Source organism: Meleagris gallopavo, chromosome 12, assembly GCF_905368555.1.
Source record: "Meleagris gallopavo chromosome 12, MGAL_WU_HG_1.1, whole genome shotgun sequence".
Taxonomy (NCBI): Eukaryota; Metazoa; Chordata; class Aves; order Galliformes; family Phasianidae; genus Meleagris; species Meleagris gallopavo.
Window position 1 is genome coordinate 18,259,741 of NC_139415.1, and position 12,915 is coordinate 18,272,655.

The 12,915-nt window shown below is 46.1% G+C and overlaps 1 protein-coding gene across 3 annotated transcripts in view; it reads left to right on the forward strand.

Moving 5' to 3' along the window:
• Window positions 1-12,915, forward strand: part of SMAD3 (SMAD family member 3) — a 65,337-nt gene that overhangs the window by 35,002 nt on the left and 17,420 nt on the right. The window contains exons 1-3 of one of the 3 annotated variants that reach the window (XM_085234068.1): window positions 4,114-4,135; window positions 11,255-11,448; window positions 12,301-12,435. In XM_085234068.1, coding sequence (XP_085090194.1) covers window positions 11,364-11,448; window positions 12,301-12,435 — 220 coding nt within the window. In that variant the 5' untranslated portion in view covers window positions 4,114-4,135; window positions 11,255-11,363. Of the gene's footprint in view, window positions 1-4,113; window positions 4,136-6,604; window positions 6,838-11,254; window positions 11,449-12,300; window positions 12,436-12,915 lie in introns of those variants that run through there. The other 2 variants (XM_085234067.1, XM_010717600.3) reach the window with 2 other exon arrangements.

Genomic DNA, 12,915 nt, shown 5'->3' on the forward strand with positions numbered 1-12,915 from the left:
AATATTTTGCACCATCCCCTCCCTCTAAGCCTTTTTCTCTGCTTGCATCATGTTGATAATGTGTGGCACACTCAATTTGACTATTTTTCCCAAAGAAATGAGTCAGTATGGGTCATCCTTCCATCCCATCAGGGCTGGAACTGGAAGCTGCATGAGGCAGAGAGAAGGGGTGAGGTGGGGAGGGAAGGAGAAGCAAAGGGGAAGCGTGTGGTGGGGATCCAGTAAGGGCACACAGCTTGGCTGGGGAGGGAGCTGCAGTGAGCACTCAGCTGTGGGACATAAGAAGTGCTGGAGTGCCTTGAAGACAGGGCTGTAAGCTGTTCAAACTTAATACCTTGTATGAGATAGCAAACAGGTTGAAAAGAGTGTGATTGATGGTTCAGAACAATCTTCTTTTTAGTTATTTTATTGTATGGGTTGAAGGAACAAGATATTAAACTGTTATGCCAGGGAGGAAAAAGAGACTAGAGAGCATTCACCAGAAGGCAGGTTGTATGGATCACAAAGAGGGAAAAGAAAAGGTAGATCTTCATGTATTTATTTATTTTACAGATTTAGATTAGATGTTAGGTGTAAGTTCTTCATGCAGAGGGTGGTGAGCTGCTGGCATGGACTGCCCAGGCAGCTGTGGGTGCCCCAGCTCTGGAGGTGTGCAGAGCTGGGCTGGACGGGGCCCTGGGCAGTCTGATCTGGTGGGAGGCAGCCAGCCCATGGCAGGGGATGGGGCTGGGTGTGCTCTAAGGGCCCTTCCAGCACAGCCATTCTATGATTTTATGACCTAGGAATGATCCCGGAAAGGTCGTCTGAATGAGCGATGCTGTTTGCAGAGATGGAGGTTTGGGAACAGGATAAGGCAAATGGAGAGGAGCTGGGCTTGCCAGTGTTTAACATCTTGGTGGGAGGGGGAGCTGGATCCTGGTGCATCCCAGGCAGACAGTCAGTGCAGACTCTTGGTAAATAGACGGAGTGCCGTGAGGAGGAGGTGTGCCCAGTCATTGTCTGTGTGTATTTTAGAGCAATCACATTTGTTTCACGGAGCTGTTTTTTGAGGATGGAGTGGGTGTGTGGACCAAAGGCTTAGTCACAAGGGCAGGGAAAGAAAACCGTCTTAACTTGTGAAATCAAATATTTGTGACTTATTCCATTGTTTCCCTATCTCTGTGTAGCTTATGTCCATAGTCACTTCTTGCTATGTCAGTGAGCTGTGCTGTTAGATCTGTGTCAGTGTCTCTCTTTGCACCATTCAGGTGGCTGCAGAGGATCACTGCTGGTTTGCGTGCCCTCACACACCCCCGCCTTGGGCAGCCCTGGAAGTATTTAGGGATGGTGTAGGTCGTGAGACATCTCCTACCCAACAAAACCTGCAGGGTGCTTAAAAATGTGTGTATGATTCACTGGTGGAAGGTCCTCTGTGACTCACCTCTGACCCAGGGACCCAGCAAGTGCACCATGCTGCTGCAGAGGAGACATAAAAAGAAGACCATCCATAATTGCCCGCTGTTCTACGTGCCTCGGTGTGTTGTGTCAGAGAGGTGGGGTGGTGTTGCTGGGTCTCCTGTGTGCATTTCCCTCTGAGCAATTACTATGGCTTGCTTTTTCAGCTTCCCTCAAGCTTTGATTTGGAGCATGGGGTGGACTTTGCACTGACCACGGAAGCACTGTGTGTTGGTGTGAGCTGCTGAGCAGTGAGTGGGTGTTACTCTCCTCTTGGCTACACAGAGATGGATCTCATCTGTGTACCCATGTAATTTTGAAAACACTTTAGGAACTGAAAATGTTGTCTTTTGTGGATTCTCTTGTTGGGTCACAGCAGAGGCCAGGAGTGATTTCTCCAGTAGTTTAAGGAGCTTCCAGACTTTGGCATTGATGCTCAGCACTCACAGAGGTTGGTGTTAGGTGAGGTGAAGCAGGGAAGAGAGCTCAGAGGGATGGTGTCCAGAGTGGGAGTGGAGGGAACAAGAGCTTCCCTTTGCTCCCTCTACAAGTGTAGAAGGTGCGTGCAGCAGCCCAGCCAATACTTGGGTGGCTGCTTGTGAAGGGTTTCCATAGTTTGGCTGATAATGTCACCATCCCTGTGAGCCAGCTGCTGTGCCCCAGGCACTCATTCCCTGCACGGCCAAGCCCTGCCTGCGTCTGACAGAGTTGGCACGAAAATCAAAAGCAGCTTCAAAATGTACTCTGGCTTTTTCAAGTACAAACTAATATTTACCTGCGAGTCTACTTCCCTCCTTGTTCCCTCTCCTTGGCAAGCTCTAGGGCTGTTTCTGTTCTAAGCTTCACACTTTAGTATGTATTCAGTTGAGGTTCCCAGGGCGTGAATATTAAATATTCTTTCTATTTTGGAGAGAGAGGGGAGGTGGATGACAACAGGAAAGCTGCTTGAAATGTCTCTCTGTTGCCTAAAGGTGAGTTTTGATGCAACTGGTATTTTCAGCAGTTCACGATGGACACCTCATGGAAAACTTCTGGAAAACATCTCATTTAGGAACCACTCTGTCTGCTGCGGTGGTTGAATGAGGACTTGTTTTTGTGTTGGTTGTTGTTTTTTTTTCCTGGACTGTTCTTTAATCACTTGCCTCAAGTTTTTATTACTACTGACATTTACATAAAAATAAGGTATTTGTTTATGTTGAAAGCGGCTGTTCTGGCTGCTTGCTTTTTCCTGCTCCTTTTTGTGTCATACCAGCTGGATTTCCACGCAAGGAATAGTAACAACTAAACCTTTACAGGAAAGGTACTGTGCACGCACAAGCTGGAGATCCTGTTTGGATGATAAGACTGACGTAGCACGATACAGAGACGCTCTGCCGAGCTGTTATTCATGCCCCTCTGCTGCGCTCCCACACATCCTGCATTAGTCAGAGCTGAGCACTGAAATTATACATCCCTGTTCCCAGCCGTATCGCCATGCAGGGCTGGTGCAGCTTCAGGCAGGATGAGGGGCAGAGGGAAAACATCTGTGCTTGCACTGCTTTGCTTCAGATAGAGAGGGTGAAACAGATGTCTTGTGGGCAAAATGGTGCGTCCTGGCTAGAGGGAGCAGCAGTGCAAGTCAGGCTTGGGTGAGCAGAGGAATTCTGGTGCCTTGCAGCATTGAAGAAATACTAAGTTTTGAGGATTATTATTGTATTTATTTATTTATTTATTTATTAAAAATAACCTGTAATGTGAGGACACAGAACTGGGTTTCCATGGGCAGGATGGTTATGTGGGCCACCGGTGGCCAGGGTGGTGATGTTCTGTTGCTGCATGGCACAAGTGCTGTGCTGTTGAGCTGCGAGTGGCAGCCTGAGCAAACCCTGTCACTGATGTGCAGATTTACTAGAAGAAAGGAAGCTCTCAGGTAGGCCACATCCACAGCTTCCTCTTTTTGCTGTTAAGTGCTTTTGGTGGGAAAAAACAAACATTTCGGCTGAAGCGTTTTCCGTCTCTCTGACACAAATAACCCTCTTCTCTTACTGCACCGAAACATCCCACAAAATAAAACTAACAGCCCCAGAGCCTGGAGCACCCCCTTCTCTTGTCCCTGCCCTCAGTGTGCTGTAAAACCTGGTTATGAGAGGGAGAAGTTCACAAAGCTGTTCCCCCCACATATATCTGGACTCTTGCAGAGTCACAAGCCTCTGACTTCAGTAGTAATTACAGGCATAAGAGACTGTAAAATGTTAACTTTTGTGAGCTTTTAATGAGGCGTCCCATCCTAAATCTGCAGCGTTCCCCTAAGACATCGCACTCCTTCAGTCTGCTTTTAAGCTGGATTTCTCCTGCGTTGCCGTGACTCATAATTAAGGAAGTCAGAGTTGTAAAATTAACACAACCTCTTCCACTACCCTTTTCACCTCTCACACGGCGCACACCTTCCCTCAGCATCTCGTGGAAACTTCAAGGCTTGTTTGGGTATAGCGGAGGCAGCTCTTTGTCACTGGGTTTGTGTGAGCAAAGAGGAAAGTCTGTGAGAATCTGCTCTGTGATGAAACACGCCGTCTGCACATGGGAAGTGATTCATCTGCAACTGATTCATTAGCAGCTCGCGGGATGCCAGCGCGGGTCGGAGGCTGGGAAAGATTGGAGAAGAGAGGTGGCTAATCGCAGGGGAGCACGGCGGAGGCTGCAGACGGAGTAACCCAGACTGAAGGTTGTTTTCATTGTCTTTTAAAATCTGCATTTCTTTTCAAGTTGCTCGAGCTTAATGAAGACCAGGTCCTCACCGCAGAGCCTGTGTGTAGCTCTGCTTTGCAGCAGATTCCAAAGGATGGCCCCACGGAGGGGCTGGGACGGAAGCATGAGCGTTTGTGGGACCGGGGCCCTTATTTGTGGTGTGCTGTTAATTAGTACTGGTTGTGCAAATAATTACAGAGCCAAGTTGTTGTTAAAGCAGCTCAGAAAGCAATATAGCGGAGAGCCAGGAGGGTTAATGGGAGGCTTTAAGGGCCCATGTGATCCAAAAGGGCTATCAATCTGTGTGAAAAGCACCTGAGATGCTTTTGAAAATGGGAGATGGGCACTCTGGACAACTTCACCCTGGATCCTGTTATCCATGTGGGGGAGGTACCAACACAGATGTCACATCTTGAAATAGCAACTTTTTAAATTACAGGAAAAGCAGCAACATTTTCACTATATAATAAAGAAAATAACAGCAACGAACCTCAAGTAGCCTCCAACTATTCCAAACAAGATAATTGGAGGCTGTCACGCAACGTTTTTAGCTATATCTGCTATAAAGTAAACATGTTCTTTGCCCAAGACCACCAAAAATGTTTCCATAAGAAATGTTGGCTTTGACCCAACTTGATAGAATGCACAAACATTTATCTGAGAAGTCAGTTCCGACTCCTGGTATTTATATGAAGTTCCTGTGGATGACACTGGCAATTGCATGTGTGAGGGAGAGTCCAAGCTCTTAAAACTGTCATTTCTCAGCACTCCTGACAATAATCATTCTTGCTTTTGTTAGCAGCCAGTATATATGGGGCAGCAGTTCTCAGTGCGAGGCTTCTATTGGAGCACTGTGCAGTGCCTTCATTTCTTTTTGCTTTCGGCAGTCAGTAAGCACATCCGTCCCGTGGTTCTTTTCCTCTGGTTGGAGTTGGGCTGGATCTAATGATCTATAATGATTAGCTGATGCTAATTTGCAAAGCTCTCCTGGCTTCAGTGAAGCTATGAAGATTTTTTTTCCTTAGAGCATCAAGAAGACGTATTTTGAAGCTAAATGTTAGATGTAAATCAGTAGAGTTGCCATGAAAGTTAACGCAGTAACTGAGTTTTACAGCAGCTTTTTTGATTGCTAGATTGATGGCAGAACCCTGCCAGCCAGTTATTCAGTCTTTCTTGAGTTACGTTTTTAATGTGCCCTCTCTTATGGAGGATAATCTGAATCTCTTTGGCATTTCCATCCATTTTCACGTTATGAAACTCCTCTGAACATACAAATACACAGTGCCATGAGAATGCCTGGAATCTCCTCACAGAAAGGAAGCTGCTGCTTGGGCTGGGCAGGAGCATGTTGCTTTTTGGATTTCAGGATTGGAGTCAGACACAGGATTCTGGGAAGCAATGACAAGCTTGTGTGATAAATGAGTTTCCAAAAAGGCACGCGGCTTTGGAGAGGCCGAGCTTCCCATGTGCATGCTTCTTCCACCCCCAGGCCCCTCCAGGCTCAAGCACAAATAAATTTTGATGAGTCTGACACAGATTTGGGCAGGCTTTGCTGAAATAAATAAAAGAACCAGGGATGCTTAGAAAAAGGAAAAAAAAAAAAAAAAGATTTAAATTCAGAGGGCTTATAAAAACTGTTATGCAAAAGTCACATTTGCTCCACAGAAGAATACAGTGGTAAGGGGCTTGGATGTGAAACTTTCAGAAACACTGGTAAGCTGCAGATGCTGCTTACAGCTCTTATTCTCTACCAATCTCTGTTGGCAATAATTATTATAGGTGAATTATTACATTCTTAGCGAAGTAAAGCTTGTCCCATTTACTCTCGCGGTGAGTGGCAAAGCGTTGGGTCAGTGAGTGAGCCATTCTCTGAACTGCTGATGGTCAGAACAAGGAGGAGCTGAAAGATGCAGGGGCATGTAATTACAGAATGGCTTAAATAGAAGAAAGGGAGCTGGGTTTGACAGCCAACAGCCAGTAAGAGGAGTAAGTAGAAGAGGTGTAAATGAGAGGTTAATAAGAAGCACAAAGGAAAAAATAGTTGATTGTGATATTGCATGACAAAACAAGATGTATCTTTGAAGAAACATAAATGAAACAGCTTTGATCTGTGTGCCATCAGAGAGCAGAAGTGGCCGAGCTCAGAGGGGAGAGCTGAGCGGTGCAGGACCAGCAGCAGGCGGCTCTGAAGGAGCAACAATGGGCAGACAGTTTATGGTAAACCAATAAAACGTACTTATGTCTGAATCTGAAATTAGACTCTGCAAAATATGGTCTCAAGGCACCTGCTAAAGAGCTTAGCATTACTGGAATCTTAATAAATGACTCATGCTGTCATAATCTGATCCTGACATCAACTCTCTGTGCTGCATTTCTTTAGCTTTCAGGTGGGGGGAAGGGGAAATCTGCAAAGCCCTGGGACAGACAGAGAGCTGTAAATAGGCGGTAGGAAGCACACATGGGAGTACTGGTCATTTCTGTACTGTCAGCTGCTCTGCAAGCCCAGAGCGGCTGAGAGTAGAGTAGAAGAATTATGCAGCATCAGAAGAATTGGGATTTATTGCCTACCTGTAAACCCTCCACCTGATGCTGTAGTCTGTGGCGGTCTCTGCTCAAGACCTGATGGGCAGCGGATGCATGGAGCCGTGCAGCTCACCGCCTCTGGTCCTGTGCCTGCCTGTAAGTACACCTGCAGGGCTCACCTAAAGCCTTGGCATGGTCTCCCAGCTCTGTCCATCGCTTCATCCTTTGTGCCTTTTGCTCCACTGCTTGAGGGTCAGGAGCATCCTCTCAGAGATGGATCTACAGGCGTAGAGGAGATGTGTTTCCTTCCAAGTCCAAGGGAGGGAAGAGTAAGCACTCCAGGTGAGAGAGACCAGAGAGAAATGGATCCTTTCCGTAGAGATGTGTTGCAGGCTAGCTGGGTGTTCGCTAATTCTCAATTTCTACAAATGTAAGTGCTAAGTATTAATGATTAGTTTCTTCTGTGGTGGTGTGATAAGGTGCATTGCAAGTCTCAGTTGGATACAGTTAACTTCTATTTCTAGAGCGTGAATGACAGTATTGTTAAAACTGCTCCAGAAATTGGAAAAGTCAGTGATGCTGAGCAAATTGAGGGGAAAGAGATGGCAAGGGATCAGCTTTTGAATTACGAATGTGCTGCATGGGTCATTTTTTTATTCAGTGTTTTTCATTTGGCCAGTATTCAGGGAAAGCTGAGATTTTGTCCAAGTTTTCAGCGAAGCCCTGTGGATATTTCAGTGCTGTATGCACAAAAGCCAGATTCTGCTACAAGAATAAACGCTTGCTTTCCTGGTGTAGACCAGATGCGGGACCAGTAAGGAACTACTTATCATGTTTTGTGCTTGAGAGAAACTCACAGCCTGTGGCCATAATTCCTGGTGCCTTTTAGAGCGTACTGCTGACTTATTTGTCATGGCTTTAAAAACCAGCTTCTGCTTGTGGTTTTTAATAAGAACCCCATGGAAATGCGTAACTGAAACTTTTTATTCCTGGTTGTTTTTCTCTTTCCTCAACCCCGTTTTGCACATGCTGGTGATATGTGAGCACGGAGACGTTTTGCTCTCTTGGAAGATTAATGATGGTGATATAAAACTGATGGCTTTTGCAAACAGCAGTGTATATGTATGTGAATAGCAAGGGAAGGGGAGACAGGGGACTGAATCTCTGTTGATGTGCATTTGGAAATTTCCAATCTTGACAGAAATCCCTCCAGTATCTTGTGGCTCGTATCACTTTGCTTGATTTGTACTACTGCCTTCCACTGATTTGAGCCTCACTTTTAAAGGAGAATGAGTACAGGGAAGAGGTTCATTACCCATCTGAAGGAAAGATTGCTGCAAAATGTCCAGTGAGGAAAGTAAGAGGTGGTGGTAGTGATTGTTTTTCTTCTCTGATTCAGGATCTCAGAAATTCAATCATGCTTTAAAAAAAAAAAAAAGAAAAAAAAAGAAAACAACATAATCAGGCCTAGAAATCAAATTCCTGTTCTGCAGTGTAATGCTTTCCTATTTATTCCTCAGTCCTTTTCAAACAGTTACAGTGGACTGTTTAAAAAAAAGGAAAAAGCTTCAATGTTTTTGTCATTCTTCTCCTTCCCTCCTGTGGTTTTGCTATCAGGAGCCACTGCTGGCCGTTGTTCTCTGAGCTGCAGTAGTGTGGGTGCTTTGGAGCACCCAGTTTGGGGTGTTTGATGCTTCCTTACAAGTGGCTTGTAGCGGTATATAGGGATGGATCAGTCCTAAAGCGTTCGGCCCACGGGGTTTCTGTTGGCTTCTCATGGTGCTGCAGTGCTGGTCTGGCTGTGCCTCAGGCTGTTGTGCAAGCAACGAAATTCCCTGATCGCACTCGTGGAGTCTTGGCACTTTCCTCACGTGGTATTTATCGCTGTTGCTTGTAACGGCGGGGTGACCTTCCCGCTGCCTGCTCCCTGCTTGTGTTTGAACACACCATGCTGCAGCCCTCTGTGTTCGGCCAACTTCTCACCAAGCACACCTGAGCATGGCTGTGGGTGCTCAGACCCAGCCTTCATTGCTGACACCCCTGGTGCTGGAGGGACGCCTGCTCACGTCAGGGCTTTGTGTGAATTGTTTCTGAATTTAGTTTTGTTATAAATCATTGTGAACTGGGATCAGCTCGACAGCCTGGCTATGTTCTGGCTTTGTTTCTGCGTTTCCTTGCAGGGTCTCGTAGCCTACATGCTCTCACGCTGGCGGGCAGTGATGATTACAGGCCATGGATTGCACTATTTTCTCCCTCTATCCTCCAGGCTCAGGAAATGTGATGGTTGGGAACGTGGTGAGAGGCTGGATCACCCACTCAGGTCTGAACATTGACACTGAAAATAAGAGCTCTTCACAGCCTTAGCTATTTAATCCCATAGTGCAGCATGGGGACAGCTGACGTATTCAGCTGCAACTGACTGGGAAGGCAGAGACAATGTCCCAAAAGAAGTGGGGCTGCTTTTGGAGATCCAGCCAGCAATGAATTGTTGAGCAGAGAAGCTTTGGTATTTTGAGAAGAAATCCTGTTAGATAGCATAATAAAGTCAGCTGTACATAGGGATCTGCTCAACACAGGCTGGTTAAAAGAAAGGTTGGAGGAAGGAACATATCCCTAGCCTCATGGAAACTTTGGCTCTTAAATTCTGTAAGTTTTAATGAAGCCTGGATGTGCAGAGCTCTCGGGTGGTGTTGGGAAACACTCCACTCAGCCCTCAGGGCCGCGTTGTGCATCAGACCACGGCCGAGGAGAGCTGAAGGTTGTGTGCATCATGGAGTCTTTTGTTATCTGGTTGTTCTGCATGAAGATGGGAGAGGCAGACGTGTGCGTGGGTCATCTCTGAGGGCTCTGGGCTTTACAAATGTTGAAGCAATCAAATGCTGAGCACAGTGTTAACCTGTCCCATCTCAGCCCCAGGATCCTTTGGAGAAAATGCACCTGGAGGGCTGAGGCAGAACAGCAGGAGGAAATAAACCACCCTGACACTCAGCTGTGTTCTTCCCAATGAATGCAGACAGCACTGCTTTGTCCCACATCCCTCAGCAGAGAGCCTAAGGAGGGATTTCACAATCATAAAAATGTAGTTGGCCTCCGGGGCTTTGGGGGAATGTCATTTCTTTTACTGTACCTCCTTATTGAGGGGAGAGGGGAGACGGGGAGGTTATTGTGATTGAAAACAAAGCATATGGCTCTGTCATTTTAAAGGTCTTTCTAGATAAGATCATAAAGTCCATCTCTTTTTCCTTATGGCTGTGATAGCAACACTTGGGAGCTGCGCTGTGCTTTCAGGCTGTTTTGGCTTAGGAAACTGCTGGTAGCTGTTCAGGCTGCGGGGCTGCACACACAGTGACGTTGTGTCACCCATGAAATCAGTCCAGTTTTCCCACCTTCCCCACCAGTTCCTTATGAGTTGTGCACCTGGAAAACCTGCTTTCTTCTTTGCTGAGCTCAGAAGGAGCTTGGCATGAGAGCACAACTGGGAAATAGAGCCGATGGTGGGCTCAGAGCCGTCTGAAGGGTGGGACCCAGCAGAGCTCTGGTTTTGCAGAGAAGAAGACCCGTGTGTAACACAGAGACGATATGAAGAAGTGTATGTGTGCAGTAAATAAGAGCTGTGGATGTTGTGCATATTTAGGAGCTGTGATATAATTGCAGATTTTAATGTTTTGTGCTCTGTACCAGCAATTCCTTCAGTGATGGCATAGTTGTTCTGTATGCTTCCCTTGAACAGCTTTGCAATGTGTTTCCCTGCTCCTCACATCAGGTGCAGCTGGGATCTGTGCTGTTTCTCCTTCCTTGCTGTTGCAGCAGTGTTTACAAGAGGTGTGCGTGTTACCAAGCTCTGTTTTTGGGAAGAGTCTCACAGGGCAGCCAAGACCAGCAGAACCACTGCTTGAATACTTGTTTGTGTGGTTTGGGTTGGGTTGGGTTGGTTTTTCTGGATTGGCTGCCAACACAAAGAACCAAGGGAATAATTCTAAACGACATTTGAATTTTCTTTTTCCTTGATCAAAATTAAGAAAGAAATACTGTGTTTCACCAAAACCCAGGAGTGTTTCGTATCAGTCATAAAGAAAAGCAAGAGAAGCAGAGGGCTGGACTTCAGGGAGTGGAGATGGAAGTTTGTGTCTCTGTGTATGTTAAAAGTCTGGCCTTGTTAGCATGTATTATGAGACTTAATTATGCACAGCATAAGTTGGTGAGAGCTCTGCAGATGGTCTCTGTATTAGGGCACCCAAACACTATCTTTAAATTAATGTGTTCTAACCTGGGGTGGCTTTCTCCATGCCTCCAAATTAAGCTCTTTTCAGAAAATTAATGAATCTGAAGCAAAACTGTTACGTAGACAGACATTTTTGCATTTTTCAGAGATGTGCTTCACGTGACAGCTAGGATCCTACAGCAGTGTCTCAGTGGCTTTGGGTGGCTCTGGGGATTGTGCCACAACGCAGAGCCGAGTGGACCAGCCACGCGCTGAGCCTGCAGCATTCACATTGGCTTCCTTGGTGGGATGAGGTCAGTGATGTGTTTCAGTGCCAGCCCACATAACTCTCCCCTCTCGCTCCTCCTGCAGGTCGCTGGATGGCCGGCTGCAGGTGTCCCACCGCAAGGGGCTGCCCCATGTCATCTACTGCCGGCTGTGGCGGTGGCCGGACCTGCATAGCCACCATGAGCTGCGAGCCATGGAGATGTGCGAGTACGCCTTCAACATGAAGAAGGACGAAGTCTGCGTGAATCCCTATCATTACCAACGAGTGGAGACCCCAGGTACCGCTGTCCCCGTGTGTCCCTTCTGAGGGATGTATAAGTGCATTTCAAAATTGAATAAAGCGGCAGGCGTAGGGTTTTAAAACCAAAGCGTATGTATTATTGATGATAGTCTATTACTGCGTGCAGCAGAATAATTTATGAATCTGCACTCAGGGGGAAAATATCATTTAAAATCGATGAAAAACAAGTTGAGCAGGCTGTCTTGTTGCCAGCTTCCTAATGTGTCCCTGTGTGCCCAGAACCAACTCACACACACAGTAGATACAAGTGAGGACTGTAGCAGTGTTCTGTGCAAGCCTCACTCTGGTCTTGTTGGTCTTAAGGATAAAGTGTTACTGTTAAGTCCAAGTAGGTTTAGGAATAGCTTCCAACACATCTGAGCTTCCTGTTCTGAGCGCTCCTCCTGCCTCTGAGACTTTCATCTGGAACTGTAGATAGTTCTGCTGCATGTTGGTACAAACCTGCAGAGCCAGGCAGAATGTTTATGCTAATCCTACCTTGCCATTTCATTTTAGGTGCAATTTCTTCGTTTTCGAATCATGTGATGTAACTTTTTTTTTTTTTTTAATAATGAGAAGGCTTGTTTCTTTGCCTTAGAAGAGGCAGACAGCCTAGGTGTGTTCAGCTAAGCGCACACCTCATCCCCAGCTGAGATGCATTAAGAATAGCATCTTTAACTGCTGCTGTTATTTCAGAAGCAAATATCAGATTGTGTCTCTTAATTAGCAACTTTGGTGTTGTGTGTATGTAAGGGTGGTACTCCAAACTGGTTACTCTTCATTTTCTAGGGTCTCAGTCATTTTATTTTAAAGCTGCTAATACTGTTCTCTCTCTTTTCCATTTGTGCAGTGTTACCCCCAGTGCTGGTGCCTCGGCACACAGAGATCCCAGCTGAGTTCCCACCGCTGGACGATTACAGTCACTCTATCCCAGAGAACACTAACTTCCCAGCAGGCATTGAGCCGCAGAGCAACTACATCCCAGGTATGGTATCTCTCCATCTAGTGAGCAAGTGGAGAAGGGTCACACTGCACAATCTGCGTGTGCTGAATGAGTGGCAAGTCTTTATTTCTGTCACTGCTATGAAGCAAAGGAATGGGAAGCGTACAAAAGCAGATGACAGCTGTAAATGTTGAACAATAGCAGTGCTGTTTAAGTTTTGTTTTCTTCAAACTCACCTTTTCCCTTCAGTAGGCATACTCAGTTTATTGTGGTATCTAAAGCTGAATGTTCCCTTAGATTTGACTGCCGTTCAGCCATTTTAATTTGAGTAAAAGTGTAAATTTCTGATGGAATTGAGCTTTTCTATTTATGCATCTTTTTTACAAGCAATTTACACCTTATTTCTATAGGCAAACTGTGCAGCTGCACACCAGGAAAGGAGCAATCTCTGGACAGAAAACTTATCTACGTGGCTTAAAGTTTTATGAACTGAAAATCCTGATTTTGTTTTTTCCCTCCTCT